Genomic DNA, 27,998 nt, shown 5'->3' on the forward strand with positions numbered 1-27,998 from the left:
GAGGGACATAGACAGTTGCACTAGAACAGCTTTTAGAAGAGACATGGCATGATTAGCAACACAGAATAGCCATTTCACTCTGGCGCTACCCCATGTGACTGGGCATGTACGTGAATACTGCATAAAGGGGTGTTAAGGCTGGTCTATTTGCACGAAGAAAGCATTTTGCATGGCTGGCCATTGTCCTATGCTTCCTTTCACCTGAAGGAAAATGTGCTTTTATTAGCAGAGTTTAGGTGGATGAATGGGCAATTGTCAATTTGTTGGGGATCATCCTGACATTAAAATGTAGGTTGCATCAGCTGACATATTTCACATACTTTTGCATCTTATTAGCCCCTTGGAAAACACAGCATAGTTATGTAATCCTGTGCTAAGGTTGAATCTCCTGTTGGAAACGTTCTTTATTAAAATCAGAAGTTGTATTGCCCACACTTCAGTAAGGTGTGGTTGACCTTGAATTGCACCTGTCCATTCTTCTGCAAAATGTATAAAAGGTGTAACTGAGCACACAGCCTTTTGGATCCTGCAGGTCTCTTTTGCCTTTGTCATGTGTGGGAGAAGGAGAGCCTCCACAGGGGACACAGAAGATACGGAAAAGCTGTGATGGGAAAAGTTGTACTTGCTGGATGCTTCTTCCCAGCTGCTGAAAGCAAAGGAGCACTGAAGCTCAGTGGAAACACAAACTTCTCAGTCATTTCCTCCACATGAGACTACAATTAGACCGAGGAGTTGAGCCTCTTTCACTGCAAGGCCTATTGTCCATTTCAGACAAGCTCTTCAGGGACAGGGGGAGCAAATTCCAGTGGTCATGCAGGGGCAGAGGCAAAAGGGATGGGCCCAAAATGCCACCAAATTATTATATTTTTACAGTTTTTACTGTTGGTAACTAACCCTTAAGAAAGGCATTTCAGTGTTTTAGAATGGAAAATAGCACAAAAGCCTGGGAGTGACTACATGATCAGTGGTTGGAGGAAGGAAGTGTGGTGTGGCTGAGAGAAATGCAGGGAATAGTGTGAAATATGGACCTTCAGCATGAGCTTTACGGAGAGGGTGAAGTCATACCTGCAAGCCCCATATCCCTTGCTTTGGGGCCAAAGTGAAAGCTGAGTGCTAGCATTAGACCAAGAGTGGGGAAATGTTCTGTCCCATGAGGCTGGGTTGCCTCCAGAGATACCTTCCACTTCCTGGGTCTGATGTTGCTCATAAACTGATGGAACTTTCCACCCATTTACCTGAAATAAACATTAAACTAAAAGGCCTATGATGCCCTGGATCTCTTTTAAAAATTCATGTTGACTGGCTTTTTTCCAGCCCTGTATTAGAATAATTTTATTAGATGACAAGCCATTTCAGATTTCGGTTCTTGAAGAACTCCCCAAGGGATACCCTCTGGACTCAGTAATTTGTTTTCAATGTGTCAGTAAGATTGAGAACTCATCACCATTTCTGGCTTCAGTTCCTCAGAGTCCCTTTTTGAAAACACACATCCAGGCTATGGTATCTGCTCTGTATCAACTCTTGCAGCAAAGATCAATGTAGAAAGTTTATTCAACCTCTCTGCAAGCTCCTCACCCTTGCTCAGGACTGCTGTTGTCATCCGGTGCCGCAGTCGCTTCCCAGCTGGTTTCCCAGTTGTGTCTTCTTATAAGATTTTTGTCACTGTTGGTCTTGCTGTTATTAGTGATATGCTGTCTCCCCCAACCCCCAATTTTTTTGCATCTCAAATTGATTGCATGAGTTACGTAGGTCTAGACCTCTTTTTGTTCTCATTTCAGCAACGCTTTCTTTTTCTGTAGGAAGCCTTCTTTTCTTCTCTTGAACAGCTTCCTTGGCATGGCTTGTCAGCCTTGCTGGCAACCTCTTAGGCTGTGTGCTGTCACTCTTGACCTGCGTTCTACAGTCTAGTTGAGCTTCTGTTACGATATTGAGTAATTTGCATGCTGTTTAGAGAGCTCTGACCTTGATGTTCCCTTTCAATTTTGTTTTACTAGTTTCCTCCTCTAAAGAAGCTACCTCTTTGGAAGTCTGAAAGACTTTGTTGGACTTCCTTTGAAATATCTAACTTAAGAGCTTTGGGAATACCTTGGACTGATAGAAGGACAAACAAGTGAGTCTAAGATCAAATCAAGTCAGAACTTGTCCTAGACACAAACATGACAAAACTGAAACTGTTATTTTATTTTATTATTTATTTATTTATTTATTTGGGTATTTTTTACCCCATCCAATACATTGCAGATCTCTGGATAGCTTACAATTCAAAATTCAACAAATACATATAAACCCAAATAATACAAAATATAAATTAATCCACGACTGAGCATAAAACATAGTAAAAATATTAAGCATTAAAATTACAGAAAAATACAAAGGTCTTGACCTCGCGCCAAAGAGCATATAACGTTGGCGCCAGGGGAACCTCTCTGGAGAGGCAGCAGAGAGGTTATCACTTCTGCTACATTTCAGAAAACAAGATTTGCTGGAGAAGACAGTAATGCTAGGGAAAGTTGAAGGCAAAAGGCAACTATGAGATGAGTCAGTTTCATAAAGGAAGCCATAGCCTTGGGTTTAGAAGAGCTGAGCAGGGTTGTCAAGGACAGGACATTTTGGAGACCGTTCATTTGTAGGGTTGCCATAAGTCAGAGATGACACGTAGCAACACTAACAAAGCACTATGGTAATTGAACTCACAGTAGGCCATCCAGACCATCACTTTGGGTTATGGGTTATGTTCAGGTTTGTCTCCCCTTTGGTGAGTTCCATGACCAACCCAGTAGGGTACAGTCATTTAGGGAAGTAGCTGACCCAAAGTAAATCTCCAGAAGTTTGGGACTTGAACTACCAGCATCCCTGACCATTAGTTATGCTAGCAGGGACTTTTAGATGTCACAGTCCATAGTATTTGGAGATCAACTTTCCATCCACAGTTACTTTGAGAACTTCTTTGACAAAAGCAGAACACTCATTTATTTTTTTAATGTACAGTTAGTTAAAGCCTCCCATTGCTACAACTCCCACTCTTTGGGATGCCACCCCTTTTTTGTTCTGCAGTAGAAAGTCATCCTGAACATTTTGGGACAGGAACATGTTCTTAGTACTAAATTACTTTGGGGCGCGGTATTCTTATCCACAATGATTCCATAGTTTTTCATTCATTTGTCTCTATATTATCTTTGAAGTACAGATCAACCCCACCTTGGGTACACCATTCCCTGTACTCTTTATATCCAGTAATAACAATATCACACTGTTTCTGTGTTTGCCCTTTAAACTAAGCACCCCACCCCATCTGTTATTGGTTTTGAGTGTCTAGTGGAGAACACCTATATATGGTGGCATTCTCCAGATGTCTCTGGCATGTGCATTTCCCCCTGTGGTCTTTGTCCTCTTTGACTAGCTGCCATGTGTCATTATATGCTTGTGACTTATTTCCATTTGAGCAATCATACACATTTTCTGCTTCCTCAAGGCATGATTCAAGCTAAACCCAAGGCCCCCTAACTCCTGTCGGCTTTCCCTTAGGGTTCAGCTAAGTCTGAGCAAACAGGTTTCAGTAGAGTCTATGGCTTTTGTGTGTGCTTGGTTTGTCCTGAAAAGTTCCTTGGTGCCTAAGAAATCTGAGTACCTGATCTCTGTCACACTCCATCTCATCTTGTACTCATTGAGACCCTTCAGTTTTGCTCATCCAGTTGGTCCAGCATGTAGAACAGGTAACATTTCAGAGAAAACTACTACAGAGGTGCTGGATTTCAACTTCACTCCCTACATTTATTTGGCTTCCAGGACTCCATGATCATGTTTCCCCATGCCATTGGTGCTGACACATCATTTTATCATGTCATGTTTTTGAAGACCCTTGGACAAGACTCCTTCAATGGGATGTCTCCTTCACCAAGTCTACCTTCTCTGTAAAGGATAATTTTCCTCTTTCTCAGAGTGTCAGTGCCCTTTCTTGGGCTGAAGAGGAGCTGTCTCATTGGGATTGGGTCATGGCTAGCACATCCCTGAAGTCATCTTTCATAATCATAATGTGTGAACTCTTCCCAGAGAGATAAAAGGTAACATGAAGAAAAGTATCCCTTTTTAACAGTGTAGTAATACCTTTGCTCAGAAATAACTCCAGCTCAATTTATTAAGAGTTAGTCTCCAGTGTGTTTAAGATTGCTGCCTAATAGGTACAGAGCCAAACTTAATTCATGCAAATCTTGCCAGAATAGGACACACTTCAGGCTTTATGTCTACCATAAAGAAGAGAAAACTCATCTAGAAGAGAAGCCATACAGAAAAATTTTGGTCAACCTTGAATGCTTAGCAAATAATCTTTTGTAGGCAATCAGTTTTATACACAAAGGGCTAGCATCACATTACTATTATATTCTGCCCTTTTTCCACCTGTGGGAAACCCAAGGTGGCTTACAGGTTTCTCGAACTCTCCATTCTATCCTCACAGCAGCAACCCCATGAAGTAGGTTAGGCTTAGAGTGAGTGACTGGCCCAACATCATCCCCTGAGTTTCAGGACTCAGAGGGGACTAGAACCTGCATCTCCTGGGCTCCCAGTTCAACACTCTAACCAACACACCACACGGGCTTAGCATGTCACCTAAGCAACTTCTGGACTTAGCACAAGGGAGAAAGGTCAAAATGTTTAGATAAGTGAAGCAATTTAGTTGCGCACACCCCATTGTGAGATTTCATGAGAATGCTCCTGAGATGAGCTATTGTTTGGAAGCAGGATATTGCTTCATTGAATTATTCAGTGGATGTGTCACACCTTTGTTCCCATGTGCCCTGAGTGTAATTCATAGTATTGCTCTGTTCAACCAAGCTTTTGCATTCTACCCGAGTGGGACTTAGAGCAAAGAGTTGCCGTGTGGAATGTGCAGGGTTTCGAGCATGGCATCTTTCAGGATGCTCTATTCTGTTTGCTCCTCTTGCTTTTCCATCCCATGTTCACTGAGCCTATTTAATTTTCAGTGAGTTGTTTTGGCCTCCCTATCCCTCCCTACCGCTCTCGTAAGATTCTTTGGCTTCTGCAGAACCTGTGGGTTCCCCCAGATATGCCATTCCCTTCCTTTTCTGCGTCGGTGGTGGTACTGTTTTGACTACAAAGGGATGTCCTCTGAGAAAGAGCACTTTTGTATATAGAATTAAGCAAATATTTTATTTTTGCTACCCAAATCAAAGATGTGCTGCACAAAATATTTTCCAAGCCTGTCATAAATAGGAAATGCAAAGCTGATTAATATAATTAGCTGCCCATTTGTCTGTTTCTTTTCTTGGAATGTACATAACATTAGCACAGCAGCAAGACATTTCAGTGTAAATGAGTGTATCATAGTTAGTCTTTCTACATCGTGGGAAAGGCTTCCAATGTGCTCCCCTCTCCAAACTTCAGCATCAGACAAATCCATATGAGACTTCCTGCTGCCTGGGAAATGAGAGGTGGTGAATGGGTGGTGATGGACCATTATTCAAATACCATTGGCCAACAAGTAGGAAGCATCTTTTGAATTTTTGACATACACAGCAAGAGTTTGATAAAACTCTTGGACTAACTGCTATGAGCAATGGCTGTGGGGATTGGGGTGCAGAGAAAAGTTGTTACTTTGTTTTTGTTCTGCTGCTCAGGTAGACTTCTTATGCTACTTGCTGCTCTGTAGTAAAGCATTAGAGGCTTTTCCACCTGTTACTGCTATTTTATTTCCAAAATTACCTTTGCAACCATATCTGGACAAGTTACCATCTTGATCTGTTGCGGCAAAAACAAAGACACTTATGACACCTTAAAGATGACTGTTGTAGACAGTGTCCACAAAGGCTCATGCCATTTATTAGTGTTTAAAAGTAAACAAGTCCCTGTTGTTATTTTCAGTCAATTCTTAGAAAAATGCGAAGACAGAGTATAGGAAAGAATCCTGGGGCTTCACCGAGGGCTGCATGTTGCACTGCACTGCGTGCGTCTCGAGCAGAGAAGGAGCAAACAGCCTCCTGCTGCAGATGGCCCTGCATTCAGACAAGGTGTAACTGTAAGGAAAGACACCCACGTGACTCAAGCGAGGACAGTGGAACAAGAAAAACAGGTTGCCGGCCAGTCTGAGGGAAAACAGCCCGGCAAATACGAGAGTCAGATATGACTCAGATGTGTGACTTTTGCTCATTTTTGCTTTTACACACATCATCTGCCACCCCACCCCTCTCAAGTAGTTCTTGTTCCCTCTGTGTATCCCCACAGTAAGGGTGCAGGAATGAATTTGTGCAGGAACAATGACTTGTTCCTGGCTGTAATGCAAGGAGCCCGGGCTTGATCTTATATGGACAACAAACACCCATTAGCTTTGCCCGTCCCCCAAAAATTTTTTTTGCTTTGGAGGGTAAGAACTGCCGCAACTGGTTTGTCGATATGACTTAACATAGCAACCTAATGTTTTAGGGCATCAGTATGGGATGTTAGGAAAACAGCCTGTATCCGGAGTTTACTGCTATGCCACTGCTGAATTGTAGATGCATACAGATTAAGCAGAGAAAAGCCTGGCCCTTCTCAAGACATAAGTTTTGAGTTTCAGGGTATCACTTCATGCTTGACCTGCCATTCTGAATATTTTAAAGGAATGCATCCCTTACACTACAGAAATGCATGCTCCAGAGTGGACAGAGTGCTTCATATATTAAACATTTATACAAAGCAGAGGATTTTGCATTTTAAATAGCTTCAACCAGCTTGATGGGAGGAGGGGAGAAAAGAGATAATGGGAGAAGTGATTTATTTTTTGAAAATGGATCCGTTACTTTGGGCAGTGTATTCCAGAGGGCAATCCGTTTTCCTGCCCTCTTGTCTTATTAAAAAAATAAAAGATTGACATCCATTATGAAGCAGGACAGGCTTCCCCTACTGAGTGCATATCAGATGTGTTGCATTGCAGCTCCCATATTTCTGACCCAGTGGCTGGGAAGACTGGAAAAGGAAGATATTTGAGTTTTAATATCTGGTGCAAAAATGTCCAAGGCTGATATGAGAAGGCCTGTTGAGGGCTGCTGGATTGCCCATGCAAGACCAAGAGAACCCAAAGTGCTTTCCGTGGCAACAGGAATAAACCTCCAGCTACTGTGAGGACTGCACTTAAGCTTAGAAGGACCATGGGTGGCAGAAGACACAGCATTTGTACTAATCAAAAAGTCCTGGCTCATCATCCCTGGGATCCCTGACACCGCTGCACCACGGTCCTTGCGCCAGGCTGACTGAGCCTTTGGCCAAATGAGGGTTTTGATGGCTCTTTGGTGTTGTAGTAACATGACACCTTCTTTTCTTCCCTCCAACAGCCCCTGGTGGGTGAGTGCACACATTCACGATGTCTCTGAGTAATGAAAAGAAAGTGAACATCTCTACGCTGAGGAAAATAGCAGCCGACATGAGCAACATAATCGAAAGCCTGGACACAAGGGAGCTCCACTTTGAAGGGGAGGAGGTGGACACGGACATGCTGCATGAGCCCAAAACACCTGGTGAGTCAGTGAGTCATGAGTCAGATAAGGGATCAGTGGCAGAATTTGGCTTCTTCAGAATCGCAAAAGTCAGTAATAGTCCTGATGATAGGAGAAGAACAATAAAATTATGGGTGATCTGCAAGGAAATATCATAAAATTTCTGAGGAATAGGTTATGTAAGACTTCTTGACCATCAACTATGGTTGCCATTTCCTAGAGAGGCACAAAAAATTCATTTCAGTTCACAAATCATCTATACACGGCCTGTTCACAACCCCAAATGTGAATATGCTACATTTCCAAACTTGTGATTACATTTTTAAAAGCAAGCTTGCTTGCTCGCTCGCTCTCTTAAGTGCATGCTTTGGGATATGCATTGCTTCATGTTTTTATCAAGGGGCAGACTTTTGAGAAATGTGAACAAAGATGTGCATGTTTCCATTCAAAACACACTTTCTTTATTCAAATGAAATCAAAATGAAAATGAAATGGCAGTGAGCTGAACCAAGCTTCAAAGTGAACGTTGGAGAATTGTGGCAAGCTCAAACATCCCAGGTCCTCCTATCCCTTGTATTTACCTGTACAACAGGGGTGGGAATCCTCAAATCTGTGGTATAAATCTAGCCTTACAGGGTCCATATCCTTTACCTCAAGTGCCTATGGTCCCTACTGCCTTTCCCTCTCCATATCCCTTCACCCCAATTGCCTATAGATTGGTGCGTTCCAAGCTTCTGTGCAGGTTTTCCCATCCTAAAGCCAAAAGATGGTGGTATTTTGCCCTTGTCCCCTTTGCCCTGGCTCTGCCCACCTCTTAAATGAGTCCATTAAGATCGTCTCTGAAAATGCAATTTGGCCCGCGAACTGCAAAAGCGTTGCCATCGGATGAATCCCCAGTCATTGCAGCAGTCCTCCTCCCACCATTTCCTGCCAAAAGCTAAAGCAAGTCATATATTACTTGAAAGGATGCTTTCATTTAAATCCTTTATCATATTTGCATCTTTTACAACGCTCGCAGCCAAATCCATTTTGGTTGTGATCACCATGGGAAAGAACAAACAGCTAGGCCAGGCACGCAGCTCTTGCGCCAAAAGCACTAGGAATATTGTGCAGTGTTTATATTTAATCTTTAAAAAAATATAGACTGTACCTATAGCCCTGTTAGGGCTCTCTGAGCACTGTTCCATCCAATATCTAAGATTTTATTAGGTTCATTCTTTCAAGGCACTGGTATTTCATATTTGTAACATGCTGTCAAGTTGTCTTGACTTCGGGCAATCTTGTGCGCGAATGCTCTACAAAATGTACTGTCGCTGACAGCCCTGCTCAGCTCTTGCAAACTCCAGGCTGTGGCTTCCTGTATGGAATTAATCCACTCATAGTTGATCTTCTGCTTCTTGTTCTTTCTTTGAATTTCCCTAGCATTATTGTCTTCTCCAGTGAGTCCTGCATCTTCATGATGCGCCTGAAGTTCAACAGCCTCCGTTTTGTCAATTTTGCTTCCAGGGCAAGTTTTGGCCTGATTTGATCTGGGGCCCACTTGTTTCCCGTTCTGTCAGTCCAGCAAAGCTCTCCTCCAGCACAATGCTTCCAATGCATCAATTTTCCTTCTGTCAACGTGCTTCGCTGTTGAGCTTTCATACCCAGACACAGTGATCAGAAACACAATGGTTTAGATGACCTTGCCCTTCATCTCCAGTGAAACATCCTTACACCTGATGATGCTTTCTAGGTCCTTCATTGCTACCCTTCCAAGCTCCAGACTTCCTGCTTTTAAAAAAATGGAATGCTGAATTTTGCATCCAATACCAAATTGCGCTGAGATCCAGAATGTGCACACAGTGTTTCTGTCAGGGCTGGACTCAGCAGGAACGTACCAAATGCTGGACTAGGTTAACGCACGTTGACGCGATACAAGCACATTAGAATCTCCTGCCATTAGAATCTTTATTGTTGAAAGACAATAAAGTTCAGAATCCAATATCAGCTCCAGATTTTTAGGGCCTTGGACAAGACAGTCCAAGTGCCAGCTCAGAGAGGTCACCTTCTCACAGCCTTGGTGACCAGTTCCCATTGCTTCTCACCCTCTTTCTCATCATTGGCACCACTTGCTTGCTTGATAAGCAGAAATCCAGTGAACAGAAAGGCAGTGGCATCTACTAGACCATTGGCTAAGCTTGGAGGAGAGGTGGGTGAACAAGCAAGTTGCCATGGTGAAGGGGAAAAGCCCCTCCAGGGGTCAGTGGGCCCTACTGGATCACAGGCTCTTTGCAAGCAGCTAACAGTGCCTGTCTCTGAGATGGACCCCCAGCAGGGTCTAAAATGATCTCACTGCATGACTGCATGCAAAGCATTTTTCTTCATCTTTTGTGCATGTAGGGAGCAGCATGGCCAATTTTTCTGTCTGGCTACAGCCTCTTACCCCTAATGGGATGCCGCTTTGTAGGGCCCCTTGCCCCAGTCCGTGGTGTATCATTTTGGATCTCTGCTGTTGAGCAAAATCTTTGGCCATGTACTCAGTCCTGGCTCTTAGATTTTATACACAAAACCTAACATGCACTATAAGTAAATAGTAATTCTTCGTTTAAAAATATTGAATTAGGAGACATTCATCATTCTGTGTTTCTACTTTACCAAGCTGTCTCCTTTATACTATGCTTATAAAATTACTGCTTTCCCCCCATTCTTCAGTTCATGAGATTAGAACTGCCTACGTGAATTAAATATGAACAAATATCTCAAACATAGACGAAATGACTTTTGCTTTTCTTTTTTCCCTGCCACTGAATTTCCACTTGTTTCCAAGAGACTCACAATGCACAAGTTCCTCAACAATTATGGGGGCAGGGACATCAACTGGTTTGGTTTCTCTAACACAATAAATAAACCAAACATTTTCATTAAGTGGTCCATAGTGCAGTTGTTTGTCGTGCTGCCTTGGTTTTAAACAGATCTGCCATTGTAAATATTGTGAAGTGTATTTTCTTTAACAGGCAAAGTGTTCATTTACTCACTACTCAGTTGTGTTGCTAAATTTGTGTCAGAGAACTAGGATGCATTGGATGTGTGAATGGAAGAATGGGCTCAGAATTAGCTTCATCAACTTGCTCTCAGTTTTTTGGACCTCTTTGGGTTGAAACTGGTACTTGTTTGTAGAAAAGAATTACTGTACCCGCAGGGTGTAATAATTACTGAAGGAAAACCCCTTTGCAGAAAGAATAGCAGTATGACAGGGAAGATGCTTATGTTATGCTCTATCATCCCAACCTGCAAATTTTTGAACATATAAGCTCGACTTGCCTCACTCTTTGGTCATCAGCTGATGATCCCGTTCTGTGTTGTCCCTTTCTTCAAAAGGTATTCAGAACAGTGCTGTGTTAGCCTTGGAATTGCCTAAGAATTTAATTTGGCCTCTTCTCACCTGGGTATCTGATGAAGTATCAAAATTTCATCCTTTCAGGGTGTGTGTGAGAGAGTGGGTTGGTATTTAATACGCTGCATTGTTTCTGTTCGTGTGGTTTTACCCTCTTTTATATTGGGTTAATGGTATGATTAACGTTCATTTGATTAGTGAACGTATTTATCGTATGGCTTGCCTGCTTGTTTGGGTGTGTGTGGATGTGTATTGTACTGACAATTTCTGTTTGCCACCTATTGTTTTTAATAACTTGACAATGAGCTTCCTATTTAAAGGGGATGCAGCAAATTCAATTAACTAGGAGGCATCGTTTATTTGGAGAGGGCTGTTAAACACATGGGAGTGCTTGATTAAGAAAATCCATTATATGTTGCAATGTCTTGGTAACTCATTTAACTACTCTCGCATTAACTATTTCCCTGCCATCTTCTGAATTGCACTTTAAAACTCATTTAAGGAGTAATCTTGCTGGGAGTTGAAGGTTCTTCTTTTTGTCTAAACATGCATATATGATTGCGCCCTTAAAGAGTCTGGTACTAAACTCGAACATCTCATCATTTGCAGTGGCCATTCCATTCTCCACCATTTATAACACTAAAGGATTTAAAGAGGCTCACTTACAGCTCTACCTAACCGGGTGTCCAATCCGAGTGCACGTTCTGGAAGTGGAACGTTTTACCTCTTCTACAAAGGTCAGATCTTGTTCACGAGTGTAGCACTCTTTTATGTATCCAGTCTTTTTGTGATATGTCCCTATTTCTTCAGTAAGTTTAGGCTTTATTTATGCTCCAAAACAAAATTAGGAAATTACATGTCATAGCTTCAAAAAACAGAATAAAATATTACGTTTAAAAGCCTTTGAACATGATCCAAAAAAGAGGGTGTGTCAAACAAGAGGTCATTTCTACTCCATCTTTAGAGGCGAATAAACATATCAGCTATTCATTAGGATCTCTATAGGGCCTGAAGGCTTTAAAGGATTTTTATTCTTTGGCCTAGTAATGGGATGGGGAACAGTCCTCCAGATGTTGTTGGCCTGCAATTCCCACATTAGTTGTGCTGGCTAGGATGATGGGAGTGCAGTCCAGCAACACTGCGTGGCCACACATTCCCCTTCCCTGTTTTAATGGATCAGATCATGGGTCCATTTGGCACAGAACAAATGGACCCATGATCCATTGGATCCTTGGAAATGGATCCATTTCCAAGGGAAGCAGCATGCAGCTTCACATGGACCCCAGTGCTCCTGCTGCATACCCATCTGCACCCCAAATGTACATGTGTAAAGATGATGGTAATTGGCATTGAAAACCAAAATGGCCAGATTTGGCTAAATTTAACAACAGTTCTACTCTGTAGCACCATGGAGTGGTTGCTGCCAAATCTGAGCATCAAATTGTCAATTTCAGACTTTTTTTTCTCTTTCATAGGGGGTGTCCCATGATAAGCATCCTATGAGAATGGAGTTTGATAGGCTAAAATGGCCCCTAGACCTCCTATATTGCCTTCTCCAGGTGTTCTTTGATAGGAGGATGCCCCCAAAAGTCTCTGGCAGAGGATGGTCTCTGAACCGTCCTAAAATGAGAGTATGAAAATGCCACCAATTAAACAGCTGCTTCTCAGAGACAGATACAATTGGAATTGCATCTCCCAGTTCCAAGGTCAATCCTTGAGAGACTGTATCACTTCTAGACAGCTGGTAGCTTCCTCTTTCACTTAAACGAGCACTTTGCTCCTGGGAATAGTGTGTTTATGTGGTGGTAGTAAAAATGTCTTCATGCATTTCTTAATTTGGGAAATCAATTTTCTATTATTTTCCACACAATGTGCTCTTTTTCTGTGCTGCTTACTTAGGTGAAAACCATGCCTTCATTAAATATGCTGAAATGCTACCTGTATTAGAAGGCTGTAATTTGTATTTTAGTATGTTAATTAACTGACCTACAGGATTTATTTGAGAAGGCAGCAAGGTTGTTACAATTATTAAACACAGAAAGAATAGAAGAGTCTGGGTTCTCAACTGCAGCTCCTTTGAGGTGTTGATGTCCTTTTTCCTCCTTCCTGAAGGTACCTTCTTCACACGTTTATACCATTGAGTTGACCCATGGGGAATTTACATGGCAAGTGAAAAGGAAATTCAAGCACTTTCAAGAGCTCCACAGAGAACTGCTAAGATACAAAGCTTTTATACGGATTCCCATCCCCACAAGAAGGTAACCGCACGAACGCTTTCCAGATGATGGAGGGAGGGAGGAGAAGGGCAAGTGTGCTTTATGTGGGACTTCCCTTGAAGAAGGTTCTGAAACTGTGACTTGCACAAAGTGTGGTGCCCAGATTGGAAACTGTAACCAGAAGATCAGTGCATATGACGTTGATTTCAGCATGATTGTATGGGCTGCTTGCACATTTCCAGCTCAGTTCAAGGTATCAGCCTCAGCCTATAAAACCAAACTGGACTCAGGACTGCAATGCCTGATGGAATGTGTCTCCCCATATGAATCTAATAGTACACTGTGATCAATACCTGAGGCCGTTGGGCCTTCAGAGAGGTGACCTCTTGCCCATGGAATGTCTCTGTGTGGAAAGTTCTCTTTCTCCAGTGAGGGCCATCTAATGCCAACACTGTCGTATTTTTGGCCCTGGGTTAAGACTTTCCTCTATCCCTGCATGCAGTGGCATATCTTAGGTCTTGTTATCAGGTACTGGAAGCTTTATCATTAATTCTTTTTAACTTGTTTTTTAAATTGCTTTAAACTCTTGATAGTTGAAGGTTTCAAAACATGTTTCCCCTGGCTGTGAACTGTCCACAGAGCTTTAACTATCAAGTAGTATAGAAACGTAATAAATGTTTGAATGAAGACGATGAATAAGCTCAGTCAGGCATTGGTGCAGTGCTACGGCTGTGTTGACAAACCCCTTAGTGATAAGACTCCTCAGAACTGATCTAGCATCTTTGCAATCCTTGAGCTTGCTTGCTAGTTGCAAAGTCATGTCTGACCCTTCGCGACCCCATGGACAACAGTCTTCCAGGCCTGCCTGTCCTCCACCATCCCCCGAAGTCCACTTAAGCTCACACACTTAAGCTTCAGTGACTCCATCTAGCTACATATTTTTCCACCTCGGCTTGACCTTAATTCATCACAGAAGTTAATGCTTTTTGCTATATCTCCTCCCTAGCTCAGTAAATCTGTCACCTGTCACTCTGACCTCCAGCAATCCCCAGAAAACGAATCTTGCTTTGGTCCTTGGCACTTGGACCGCTAGCCCTTTCTCTCTCCTGTACCATTTGTATAGGAGCCTCTGTAGTTTGGGCCCCTTGCTTATTCCTGGCATCCTTCCACCCTACTCCATTCTCAGAACACCATGTTCATAGAATACAATCATAGCATAGTAGAGTTGGAAGGGGCCATGAAGGCCATCAGGTCCAACCCCCTGCTGTTGCAGGACACCACATTACACCATCCCACTCAGGAGGCTGTCCAGTTTCTTTTTGAATGTCTCTAGTGTGGGAGAGCCCACCACCTCTCTAGGCAGCTGGTTCCACTGTCGTAATGCTCTGACAGTGAGGAGGCTTTTCCTGCTATCTAGCCTGAATCTGGGTTGTCACAGCTTGACTTAAGTATTCCATGTCCTACACTCTGGTATCAGCAAAAAGAGATCTTGACCTTCCACTTTGTGACAGCCTTTGAGGTACTTATAGAGTGATGATCATCTCCAGCAATAGTTGGAAGTATCCTAAGTAGGCCTCTCCCAAGAGAGCACAGAATACTGTGGCAAGCATAAAACTTATTTTCTGGAGAATAATGACATTGTTGTTATTGTTATTACAGATGTTATTACAGTTATGGACCACCTTTCCTCCGAGGTGGTCCATCTATCTCCCTCCATGGTAGTTATAAGGCCCATCAAGCTATCTTTTTTTAAAAAAAAAAATTCTCACAACAATCTGACATAGATGCTGAAAAGTAGCAAGGAAACGGACACCTAGTGAGTGTCTTGACTGGGTAATACAGTGGCAGATTTAGAAGGGGGGGTACCTTCTTGATAGTCAGAGCCACATCCCCATGCCATGTCCATTCCCTAGATTATGCAATATATGATTATACTATAAAAATGAGCTTTGTCACTTTGTTCAAATTTCTGTTGAGTAATGAATAGCAGATAAGGGTGAAACAGTGGCAGCTTCTAGAATTTATGTCTTCTTATCATTTTTATTAAGAACGAATGATTTTTATTACATTCCGCTGAAGTGTAGGCATACACAGCCAGGCGTGGAGGGGTCAGAGGGGATGGGAGGCAGTTTCTGAAGCAGCAAAGGCCAGCTGGCCTCATGTTGCTGCAGAGCAGAGGCTGGCCATGAGGGAAAGTGTCACAGAAAACACATGTACATGCCTGGCAGGCCTCTCCGGATAGGTAGTTCCCTGGAATGGTTGGGAACTTGCCAAAAATACCCCTGTTCTATCATTACATTCAGAACTTTCACAGCTGCCAGCCTCAAAGCAGAAAAATTAAGTATCTTGAGAAGTGGTGGAGGAGGGACAATGACCATCCTGACAGCCCCCTCCAAAATAAGTGGGGGATTTCTGACCCCCACAAGGACCCCCTCCACTACACCCTTGATGTGGATTTGAACCTGGCTCTCTTCTGTCCTGTTCAGAGACCATACATCAGAAGTGTTGGACCCTTTTCAGCCTGAGGGGTGAATCTAGCTTTGGACTGAAATGCTCTTGGGGAAGGGGCATTGCAAGGCCAGGATACCAAAGGAGTCAGCATACTTTAGCTTAAAGCTCTTATGGCCACTAACTAAGCTTGAGGAGGCAATTCAGCCTTTTAGAAAATGGACAAAGCCCTGGAATCTGTGAAATGATGAGCAACCAGGAAAAAGGCTATAGCAACAGGGAAGAGGTATGGCCATGTAGGAAATGCTGAAAGGCCAAATTGGGACCATTGGTGAATCACATGTCAGCCTGACATTTGACACTCCTGAATGGCATTACACTGTCATTCAGTTTTTAAAAAAACATCTTCGCCTTTACGGCTGGGAAGATAGTGTTTGAAAAGTGTTCTGGGATGCTTCCTGAAGTCTCAGAAGACTAAGAAATGGCCACTTAAGACTGAATTATCTCTGGAAGACTATGAAGGAAGACCACAAATTGAGAAAGGATGGTGGTTTATAGGCCATTATGAGCATCTGTACCAAAACTTCTGCATCAATATGTTGCTACTCATTGAGCGCTGAGTGCTCATCTTAGTGTTTTTTTAGAAGGTAGTCATCCACTTTGAGCTTCCCAGAAGGAGAGAGGGTGGGTAGGATTTGAATTACCAGAAGATTATACACCTGGTTAATCCTGGCCAGCCTGGTTAAGATTAAAATTACAGGGTTGCTGGGGGAATAACATCTGATAAGAATATATTAGAATTCTCTTCTGAGACATTGTGGTAGCATGAAGAATTGAAGCTTGATTCTTCGATTACCCTATATTGCAAAACTAGAACAGTGAATAATTTCGCATTGGAAGAGGTACCTACCCACTCTCTTCCATGTTTCCCTTTGTGAAAATATCCCACAATCTGAATATTGTATTTTTCAGACACACAGTACGAAGACAGACCATCAAGAGAGGAGAAACAAGACAAATGCCAAGTCTACCACGTACCTCTGAGAACATGGTTAGAGAAGAACACTTGTCCAGTAGAAGAGTAAGCATGATCTTGACTTTGTTTGCAAGACATTGATTACATTTGGACAAATCCAGGGTTCATATGCCAGGATACACAGAAGCTTCATGGAATGGCACATAGTCCTTTCTTTCGGCTTCAGTCCTCCCTTTGCATGAGTGGATGAACAAGCCAGGGAACTGCAGTGAATCATAGCTTCCTGTTACATCCAAACTGGGAATGATAGTTCATGGTTCCTAACCATGGTTTCATAATGTGGCTTATTTGGAAGCTGAGCACTATTGCTTCCCTGATTATATGTAAGTGGAAGCTATGCTTAACTCCAGCTTTCTGGCTTGTAGCCTCTGCTCCCATAAAAGGAAAACTGAAGCCAGAGCAAAGAACTGCATGCCAAAGTATGCAGCTTGTGTGTATCCTGGCCTTCACAGCTAGGATTTATCTATCCAAACCCCAGGCCAGACTGTTCCACTCATGGTACTGATCACTGAAGAGGCTTTGTTTATTTTCTTCCCCTTTTGTCCATTCATTTGATTAAATGTTTTGCTATTACAGATTCCCTTTGGCCTTCTGAAGCATTTCTTGGGGCAAGATAGCTTTTCACAGGGAAACAGAGCATAAAGTAGCATTTGTTCTCAAAGAAGTAGGACTTGATGGTCAAAGGAGATTAATTTTACCTGACCTGATGTAATTGATGGCTGCTAGAAAAAGCTAAATTATACTGGCAGATACATTATCTTTCCTCAGGGTACTATCCCATGGTATCTCAGTGGTGGTGCTGAAGATGTGCTAGTGTAAGCTGACATTTGTGAAAGCCACTTGTTTGCCATCCATAGTTGTGTTGCACATTTGCCCAGATTCTCTCAACACCAACTTGACGCTCACCTCACCTCATTTCTCATACCCATTTGCACTCTTTTTTGTGTTTTATTTGAATGGGAAAGTGTGCGTTTTGAATTGGAAAAAGGCTCATTAAAAAAAAGAACGAAAGCACATGAAAATGTGCAGTTTCCCTCCAAAGCAAAGCAAAAACAAAAACAAAATGTGCATTTTTAAAAGCACGAGTGCAAATCCAAGAACATGCTCCCCTGCCTACATGCAGGTTCAGAGTTGTGAGCTGGACAGGTTGAGAAAGCAGGTGCGGAGGAAAGTCTCTGGCCATGGCAAGGAGCAGAGCCAGAGGCCTTGTCCCAGCTTATCCTGTTTAACCATCTAGAGCACCTTTCCAGCTGCTTCAACTGGTAGCTGCTTTCCAGCCTCTCAGGCAAAGAAGGGACTGGTGCTCTTCTGTGAGCTTGCAGTTTCTCAAGCAACCTTCCCTTCTCTCACTGTTTCAAATGTCTGCCCCTACCTTACCATGCTGTGCTTGCTAGAGGATTTCAGATCCTGTTTGCGGTGCAGAGAGGCAAAGCTCAGATCATCCTGCATCAGTACAGACTGCCAAACTGGATGAGACACCACTATTGCAATTATCAATCACATTAACAGCTCTTAACAAGTGAATAGCAAGCAGTGGGGCTTGAATCTGAATTGGGACACTGGCCTGGGCACAGAGGAGAGTTAACTTTGGCCTCCTGCTGCACTCCTTCACACCTGCCTACTTGCTTTGAAGGATAGGCTCTCATCCAGTTGGTTTTTGCCAGCATGTCAACCACTGGCCTCATTCCTACATGCCTGTCCATTCGTCAGTCTTTCATTCCCTTCGTTAAACGGCTCTCAGTGACTTGCAGCTGAACATGTCAACTGGCTCAGTTAAAAATTGCATCATCTGCAGCCCTGCAAGACATCTCATGTGCAAGATGCACTTAAGCTTGCAAGATAGGAGTCTGGAGCTTCTCTCCTTCCCAGTCCATTTGCTCAAAGCTTGCGATGATGAAGAAGAAGAAGAAGATGAATTCTCTCCTTCTACTCCTGCCTTTTCAGTGTAATAAATGACTGCTATGCTCAGTAGTCTTCCCCAACCTGACAGCCCCCAGACACATTGCTCGACAACTCCCCTCATCAACAACTAGCATTGCAAATCATCAGAGATGATCCAAATGTCAGTCCGAAACCTCTGAAAGCCACCCGGTTGTGTAGGCTTGTTTTTTGTTGTGTGTGTGTGTGTTTTTTTTTTGTGATGCTCTTAGCTTTCTGATTTTTAGTAACAGAACAGTAAACCAAGAAAATAATGAAATGATAACAAATCAAACCACGAATAAAATGCACTGTGAATTTGCCATCTTAGCTAAACCTTTTGTGTTTGCATTGTAGAAACAACTGGAAGATTATTTAACCAACCTCTTAAAAATGCCCTTGTACAGGAACTACCATGGAACAGTAAGTGCTAAACACTATTCCCTTTAATTTTATCTGCTGCTTTGTTGTTCTTCCAGAATTCCCAGCAACTACCCAGGTAACCTGGATTGCCACCTGATTAAACAAATCTTAGCCAATTAATTATAATCAGTTGTTTTACTAAACAATTATGAGTTTAAATCTGTGCACAAATTGTGCATATTAATAAAACAATGAGCTTCAAGGGGGGGAAGCATATTTTCTTTCATTTCAGATGATGGATGAATAAACATTCCATTCTGTTTGACAGAGGAGAAATTCTGTTCTCTTAACAAAGAACTCCTGCCAGGTGCAGATGTTAAAAATACTGTATTGTCAGATGAAATTGAAAGATAAAATGTACAGACAGTGAGGATTACCACTCACAGACACTGTTGGGTGATAATCATCTCTCCATGGCAATGGTGTCTGTTCTAACATTTTAGCTCTTTATTGATTAACCCAACTGATTAATCAGCTAAAGGTTACAGTCCTACTGGTCACCCAAGTTCATGGGAAAGGATGTCTTGCAGAGAATGCTGTGGGATATCTCTTAAGCCCTGTGCAAACATAAACTTTGCATACACTTCCTTAACCATACTTAAGTCATATGGAATAAGCCCTAGAAAGGGTATTCCCCTTGCCTCTTTGAGTTCTCTCTTTCCAAAGGGATTAGCAGGTCTGTGTTTTGCTTCTGAAGACTTGCTGTCTGATTCTTGTGCTTAGCCTGGCAAACTAAACCACAGGTTCACTATAACTTTGCAAAGTCAGCCAGGGTAGCAGTCTATAGCAGGTACTACACATCATGTCTATCCTTGAGGTCGGGTAACCTGTGTGGAATATTGAGACTTCGTGAGGAGGCAGATACAATCTGCATATTCTGCTGTGTTAACACAAGGTATCATGTAAGCAGAACTGCAGCTGCTTTAGGAAGGCAACTGCTTTTGATTGCTCCTGATCATCTCCCATTTTCTTCACTACCTGTACCAACTTGATTTCTGCAACCTCCTTCTCACTGCTTCTTTATACCTTACATCCCTTACGGACTTTGCAATGACAAGAAGTGATGATGGCTACTAATTCAGATGGCTGGAAAAGGGGCTTACTTTTTTATTAACTTCCTATCCTGCATTTTTCCCTACAAGGATTGCAAGGCAACCTGCAAATCCTCGTAAGAACTCTGTGAGGTAGACTAAGCTGCGAGGCCGTAAATGGCCCAAAGTCACCAGTGAGCATCTTGGCTAAGTGGGGAATGTGACCTGGATCTTCCAAGTCCCCGTCCAAGACTCTGTCCCACCGTGCTGGCTCTCGGGTGGAAGCCCAGGTTCAGAGGCAGTCTATCTCTGGATGCTAGATGGGGGCGGGGGAGCAAACAGTGAGCAAGGACTGATGCTCTGCTGGTGGTCTTTTTGGAAGCAGCTGGTGGGCAATTGTTTGAAACAGGATGCGTGATTAGATGAACCTCGCTCTGATCTCCCAGGGCCTGTCTCTCATTCTTAAAGACATTATTATGATGTGCATACAGCCTGTGTAGGCTTGGATTAGCATCCATGTGTAATAATATAATTACCTTCTGTTCATGAAGGTGATACTATGCCAGTTTGGCACCCATAGACTTTGAGTCATCAGAGAAGATTAAAGTACATAACACAGTGTGTAAAACAGAGCGCTCAAATCTGTCTCACATGCTCTTGCCTCCGTCTGGCAACGTTTTCAGAGGCTGATACACTGCTTGTGGAATTCTTCTCTCTCAAAACTCCATGGGGAAACTTCTGGGAGTAGAGATGAAGTAAAACACAAGGAAAAGTACATTTCAGGGTCAGAGTTTGGGTCTCTATGTCCATGCCATTACATAGAGTGAGGCTGCCTCAGAAAGTCTATGGAATGGCAGTGTGTTAATAATTATTTAATGTATTATTGTTATTGGACTTTTGCTGGAGGGGCAGAAAAGAGGTGCTGCTGGGGCAAGTAGGTGCTAAAATGACAGTAGCACAAGGATCGGACAGCAAGCCTTCCTCAGGGTCAAAATAACTCAGCTAGCACTGGGCGCTATGTACTTGGTTTCTGGGTGGGGAGTACCTTTGCTGCTCTGCTTGAGGCAGCAATTTATTTTGTCCCAGCCCTGCTGTAGATGTTTTAAACTCATAAGGGACAGATGCTTCTCTGCCAACATTCACGTACAGGTGGGGATTTATGAATGTTGTAAAATCCATTCTGTGTTTTATCTTCAGGTACCTTTCATTTCATTGCCCATTGATTGATAGAAGGTGTTTTTACACAAAGGTGTTCCACAAATTTGCACTCAGAAAAGTGAGCAAATCCCCCTAACATATTCAGATTCTCCCCATGCATATTTTCATGCTTTAACCTATGGGGGGAAAGCAGATTTTGGTCCATTTTTTATTTTCCATATTATCGCAAGGGAAAGAAATGGTCTTGCAAGTCTGCAGAATCCATGCAACTAGGAATGGCCAGCTGTAGAATTCACAGATTGATTCTTGGAAGTTCACACTTATTTCCGTCTGTTCTGGATTTCTCCAGCATCCCTACCTACAGAGAAGAAGGTATTCACACACATATAGCTACACGTTCATCCTATCCTTGTTCACAGCCAGAAATGGTCATTGTAAGCTTGACCTACTGAAGATAACTCTTCAAAGGGAAGTAGAATCCTTCAGCTAAAGTTTTGGCAAGTTATTTTGAATCTGTACATACAATTCATGCTGCCTCACTTCACACACTCCTGGGACATGTATGCAGCCTCCCTTAGCCCTTTGGATGGCTCTTTGCATCATCATCATAGTGTGTTCTTGCTGTTGCTCCTGCTGCTGCACTAACTGCGCTAACACTCTGGTTTCTCACTTCACTGGAATAGAAAGAGAATTGCCATCACACTGTTAGGTCATGTCTGCTATTCCTACCATTCCAGCTTAAAAAGAACTGAACGGCATAATCCAAAGGCACGAAGATCCATTGGGTTTATTTCCACAGAACAGCTGTCACTTTGCTGTTCAAATTTCATTCTCCTTCCGGTCTTCAGCTGATCTTTCCTAGAATTTTTTCTTTTGATACACAATAGACATGGATATTGAAACCTTCACATTCTCTTGCTAGGCTATTCCTGCCACTGTTCATTAGGAAATCTGAGTGGGGTATTGAGAACAACTGGAAGGGTATGAAATGTCAGATATGCATAGGGAGTAGCTGCTGCACTGTTAGTTTAGTTAGTTTCTTCAAGCAATCTTGAGGCTTTATGTTAAAGGCATATGTATTCATCTCCACGCAGGTGAGGTTCAGTCTTTGAGTGCCCTGTGGATTCTTTGAGGTTTGAGAGAACCAGAACCTTACAGTGGAAAAATGTATGATGACCACTAGCTTGGGGACAGATGTTTTTAAAAAATCAAACATATATACCATATTTACATTTTATAAAATGAGCAAAAATGCTTCACATTTTCACACTCCCCAGCTGATGCCTTTTCTTTCTTTTTTCAGGCTAATTGTAAATGTATTTCCAATCAGTGGAATAGATGGCGAGTTCTCCTAAATACTGTAATATAGTTTTCAGCATGGCTCAGCAACCTTGAAAAAGAAAAGTATTAAGAAAAGCAGCTTGAGAGCCTCAGTTTTAGAACTATAGAGCCATTTTGCCTTTTTTAAAAAAAAAAAAAATTGGCTTAAACTTTGGCAGGGCCTGTCTTTAATTTCATCTGATACACAGTGGTTTGGCGGGGAAATTTTCTGCTCTCTTTGCCACCCCAATCTAGAAATGAAGGGGCCATCTTAATGTGGAAACCATCAGTGAACAAGGCAGCCCTCAAACTGTTTCTATGCAAAATGTTTTAGTCAAATGTGCAAGAATTTAGAAAGACTTATCTGTCATTCCTCAAGAAAAAGATGTACGTGTGGCCTTCCAAACTGCCAGTTCCATCCCGATCTTGAGACATTGAACTGAACCTGTACATTAAGATGGCCACCTTGAATCTCAGTACTGGGCAATAGGCAGAATAAAAATTAATCTAATGACAGTAATACAATAATAATTAGCCCCAAGTGACAGCATGCACTCACACAGAGGCCTGTGCTACACAGTGTTTTAAATGCAAAGTGTGCATCTGATCCTAACCTTAATTTTACTATAGGTGAGTGTGTGTGGTTCTGAACTGGATTGGGGCCATAGAGCATCTGCTGCTTCCCACCCAACTTCCCAAGAAACCCATTGGAGCCAATGGAGTTTCTTCTTTCTTTTGCCCCATATGGGGGCGTTGAAATAGTGGGAGCAGCAGCAGCTGGATGAGAAGTTTTAAACCCTTTCCGAAGACATGGTGATCCCAGTATGGACTAGAACCCTGAGCACTTGCATTAAAGTTTTGAAAAGTTAGGATCAGCCTAAGAATATATGGATATTGTTAAATCTATCTGTGTTTCATGAATGGCCAAGTGTCTTTTGTTTTGTCAACCACTCATTGCTGGAATTGGATTTTTTGTTTTAGGTGTATATGAGAATGTTTTCCTGCTTACACATTTCCCCTAATGCATATTAGTGCAAATGCGCAAAGCACAAATCTCCACCCCACCAAAATTAGCACACATGATCTGCAAGTCTATGGATTAATGTGACTAAGAATAAGCCAGTCTGCTGCAGAATCTACAGGTTAGATTCATAGAACTCCAAAATTATCTGAATCCGTTGTGGATTTCTCAGTCATCCCTAAATCATCTACACACTCTGAGCTTAATGTAGCATATGGTTTAAACCCAAGTTTGTTTTCTTAAAGACTAGTGCACTTTAACTTTGTTTTCATAAGGCTTCTGCCATATGCAAAAAAATTAGAAGCATGCATCTGTATAAGAAACACACACACACAACTTTCAGAGCTCCTAATGCTTCATAGTGTGCCTCACATATCCTGTGGGAGACACCATAGCTTAGCAGTAGAACTGAGGTGATGTGGAAAGATCTCTTCTTCCAGTCAGAATAAACAGTGCTGCACTAGATGGACCAATAACCTGACTCGAAACTAGGCAGCTTCCTGCATTCCAGTAATACTCTCTGTGGTTGACACCTTGGCAACACTAGGCAGTGATCACCCTTGATGGTCAAGGAAAATGTGCTTGGAATGAAATTTTGTAAGCCACTGCCCACTGTCTGTGTGGTCAGACTGCTGTTTCAGAAGGGCATGGCGACTTCTGCTGGTGTTGCATGAATAAGAAGCTATTGCCACAAAGTTATCACTGGAAAAAAAGCAGGTGGAGATGCAATGCCACAGAAGTGAGGGGATCTGCACCCCAAACATGGTATAGAAAATCAAATCTTAGGCTATTTTCTGGACTCTGCATTTCAAATACTAAAAGATACCTGCTTGAATTTTTGTTTTCTTTTTCATTTTTCAGATGGAGTTCATCGGAGTGAGCCAGTTATCATTTATCCATGATCTTGGACCAAAGGGCATGTAAGTTGATGCCTCTTTGCAGGGAAATATTGCATTTAAGTAACTTAGTTTTTCTGCATCTCTCCTCAGTTCAATATATCCAAGGTTCTTGGGGGAAACAGCCCTTTTTCCACGAGACTGAGAACTTACGTTGTGCGAGGAGGCATCTGTGGTGGTCAGGTCTAGAAGACAATGCAAGGGTGATGAGGGAAGTTGCTTGAAACAAGATTAGGTAGCGACACTGGCAGAACCACTAAACCAGGAAAGATCAACAGAGCAAGGAAACAGGCAAAGACTGAGCAAGAAATACTTGCAGAGGTGCCTTGTTGCTTAGACCAGAGCCTGCTGGCAGGGAAAAGTAGAGCTGCCAACTTTTCAGCCAGACCCTGTCACTGCATCTTTAACAGCACTTTGATGTGCAGGACGTACCAAGCAACAGTGTTTAAACTTCCCTTGCTCGTCCCCACAGATGGAGTAGCTGTTAAAAGCACAGCAACAGGGATCAGTTGAAAAGTTGGCAGGAGGTTGAAGGACAAAAAAGGAAGAGATTAAACATGGGCCAACAAAGCAAAGAGCCTATTAAGCAAATTCTGTTCTTGATGGTTTTTAAAAGGCTGGATTCCCATTGTCTGTGGGGATGGTTTCTAGTCTATACGTGGGGAAGCCCTGAAGTTCCTCTCATGAATAGCTCTGTTTTGTCTCAAAAGACCCACAGTGATCACATTGGACTTCACAGCAGCTTGCTCAAAGCAGTGCTTTCTCTGTGTTCTTGTTGCTTTCAGAGAAGGCATGGTCATGAAAAGGTCTGGAGGGCACAGAATTCCGGGCTTGAATTGCTGTGGACAAGGAAGGCTGTGCTACCGATGGTCAAAAAGGTACCTTTATAAAAATCCCTCTTTTCAAGTATTTACTTCAGAGTTCCCCTTTGCAGCTTTATACTGACAGCAAAAGAGACTGCTTTTCTTTCTTTTTTCTTTTTAAGCTGCAGGCTTCAAAAATAATTTATTGAACAGCTGGCCTCTGTGTTTTGAGCAGAAGCACTACATTGGGGTGCGACCTTTAATAGCACTTCCATACCATGTCTGAAGATGCGAAGCTGAATTTGGTGTCAGAGGAGGAGTACATTAAACTGAATGTTCAGGCACATTTTGATGCTGCTTCATAAATCTTTCTTCCATCAATAGTTTGTCGTTCACCTTCTTTCTTGCTTCATTAACCAATTTTGGATGCTATCCCATTGTGCCTCTTTCCCTAAGAGACCAATCTGAGCATCTTTGAGACCACTTTCTCCCTAACAATGACCTTGAGAGTGAGAAATGTCTTCTAGTACCAACTGATCCCACCTCTAAAGTGGTGAGACTCTTTACTAAAGCTGACGTGGTCTACTGCAAAAGGGTTTGTTCATTCAGGCATCATAATGTGTTAATGATAGGGCTGTATGTTTTTCCAATTATTAGATTGTATGAATTCAAAACCTTATTTTAAAGGAAATGTTCCTAATCAGAGGGCAGGGAATTGCTTTTTTAAAAGAATTGGAATTATTTTTATACAAGTATATACAAAACTCTTGAGTGATGAATTCTCTCTTGGAAGAGTTTCAGGATGCAATAACCATCCTAAGTTGGTGGCTGTCATAATGTTAAGTAGCATCTAAAAACAAGTTACTTTATTCTTTAAAATATTTTTATGTAGATTAACTAGATTAGTAAAGATTAAAGATTAATCTAATAGATTAATTTATTAAAGATACACACATACTGAATAATACAATATATGTATTTGGATCTTAGTGTCAGGTAAGTGTGCATAGCATTGCTGCCTTAGCCATTAACTAAAATTTTGCTATTTGAATGATGGTCCTACTTAATTTAGATACATGTTGCACACATATTCTGCACAAAATCTCAGCAAGAGATATAATATCCAAATGTGAAATTTCTTACAAACGGAACACAACATTCTTGTCCTTCTGAATGAAGCTGCAGACTTTCTTTCTGTTTAACTATGCCTTAATTAAAATTTGGCAGCGCTGCCAATGACTAGATAAAATTGCTTTAGACCAAAGGGTCATATTCCACAGGGTGCCCACGCTTACTGCAACCTGTTGAAAAAGTACTTCAATCTCAAATCTTTTTTATCAGGCAGCATATGTCTTAAACACTCCATTGAATCGCCATGGCTTTAACTTCCAGCAGGTGTGTGTGTGTACTATGGTATGCATCCATTAATTGCTTAATGTTGCAATCACCGATGTCTATGGGACTTACTTTTGGGGGTGGGTTGTTGCAGCCTTAGGCACACCATCCGGTGTGACAGCCCATAATGCTCCAAATTCAGAAAGCGTCCAAAGGAAGGTGGGAAAAGTGCAGGGGCAAGAGTTGTTTCTGCTTTTCCTTCACCCTCCAAAGCATTGAGATGCCTGATCTCAGCAGAGGCATCCCTGGGATTCCAGATAGCTGACCAGAGCCCCTGCTGTATGACTCCCCACCCCTCTGGAACGCACCCCCTGCACCGGCTTTGAAGTCAGACCGGAGGGCGGAAATAACACTGCCAGCTGCAAGGAAGGGTGGAGCTGGGGCTCCAAATTGTGCCTCGTTGACCTATGAGTGCTTTTCAAACAAGCTTCCATTATTAAGGATTTGTGCTGCTGCTACAGCTCAATGGCCCCTTTGGGTTTTGCTGGCTTCAAGATATTTTCCAGTTATAGTTTGTTCAGTGTAGGTGTATGAGGTTACTGCTGCCTCGTTTCTACTCTCTCAGGCTGCAGGCTAAACAAATTTAAGGAAAGCCAGTATGGCAGAGTGGATAGTGTTTGTCTGGGACTTGGGGATTCCCAGTTCTATTCCCTTGTTCTATTTCTTTGGACCGATCACTGACACACAGCCTAACCAATCTGATAGGTTCCTTGCAAGAAGAAACAGGGCAGCATGTAAAGGCAATGTAATAATGATGTGGGTGATGATGATAAATGGGAAGTAAACTGCAGTGAAGGAATCTGAGTATGCTTAGGATTACAGCATCAAATGGAAAAGCACACCATTATCCTGAGTCTTATTTCTCTCTGCTGCTATGCTCTTCCTCTTCTTTTTAATGCTTTATAGTACATGCCATAGCTAGGCGTGTGCTAACCTTGAGGCCAGCTTGGCAAAAGTGCACTCTGTTCCCAGTCTCACTGTCCTCCTTGAGCAGTGGCCAACTGTTCTAAAGCTCTTTACAAAGGCTTGATTCAGATTGCAGTGACAACCTGATGAAGACAGCTTGTCCTGGCCATGCCTGGGACCATGTTCTGCTCATGTTTAGTGTCTCCAACAAACAGCTTTGTTGCCCACCAGCAGATGATCATTTTGATGACCTCAGCTGCCAGTTTGCATATTAGAGTACATTGGGTGCTGGACCGAAGTCTCATCTGTAAGTGCAGCAGCAAAGGCATGCCTGTCACAGGCAAAACACCAGGATTTCCTTAAAGAAATTCCTGACTAAAGAAAAGAAGCTTCCGGATGCAGGCCTGGCCTTGCCCTGAGGCACAGTGAAGCCTGTTGCTCAGGCAACGGATTGGGAGGTGGCAAATGGAAGGCCTCGCTCTCCATTCTCATGCTCCTCAGACCAGACCAGACCGAAACGTGAGGCAGTATAGTGCGTGGCAACCCCAGCTCAAGGGGAATAACACCGAAC

The 27,998-nt window shown here is 42.5% G+C and overlaps 1 protein-coding gene across 4 annotated transcripts in view; it reads left to right on the forward strand.

The window, feature by feature from the left end:
* The window catches only part of PLD1 (phospholipase D1), a 142,532-nt gene that overhangs the window by 59,815 nt on the left and 54,719 nt on the right, over nucleotides 1-27,998 (forward strand). For all 4 annotated transcript variants that reach the window (XM_044434463.1, XM_044434462.1, XM_044434465.1 and 1 more), the window contains exons 2-8: nucleotides 7,323-7,505; nucleotides 11,467-11,594; nucleotides 12,970-13,115; nucleotides 16,494-16,602; nucleotides 18,832-18,897; nucleotides 24,289-24,347; nucleotides 25,109-25,201. In XM_044434463.1, the coding sequence (XP_044290398.1) occupies nucleotides 7,352-7,505; nucleotides 11,467-11,594; nucleotides 12,970-13,115; nucleotides 16,494-16,602; nucleotides 18,832-18,897; nucleotides 24,289-24,347; nucleotides 25,109-25,201 (755 nt within the window). In that variant the 5' untranslated portion in view covers nucleotides 7,323-7,351. The remainder of the gene's footprint in view (nucleotides 1-7,322; nucleotides 7,506-11,466; nucleotides 11,595-12,969; nucleotides 13,116-16,493; nucleotides 16,603-18,831; nucleotides 18,898-24,288; nucleotides 24,348-25,108; nucleotides 25,202-27,998) is intronic.

This window comes from Varanus komodoensis, unplaced genomic scaffold (assembly GCF_004798865.1).
Source record: "Varanus komodoensis strain SLA01 unplaced genomic scaffold, ASM479886v1 scaffold28, whole genome shotgun sequence".
NCBI lineage: Eukaryota > Metazoa > Chordata > Lepidosauria > Squamata > Varanidae > Varanus > Varanus komodoensis.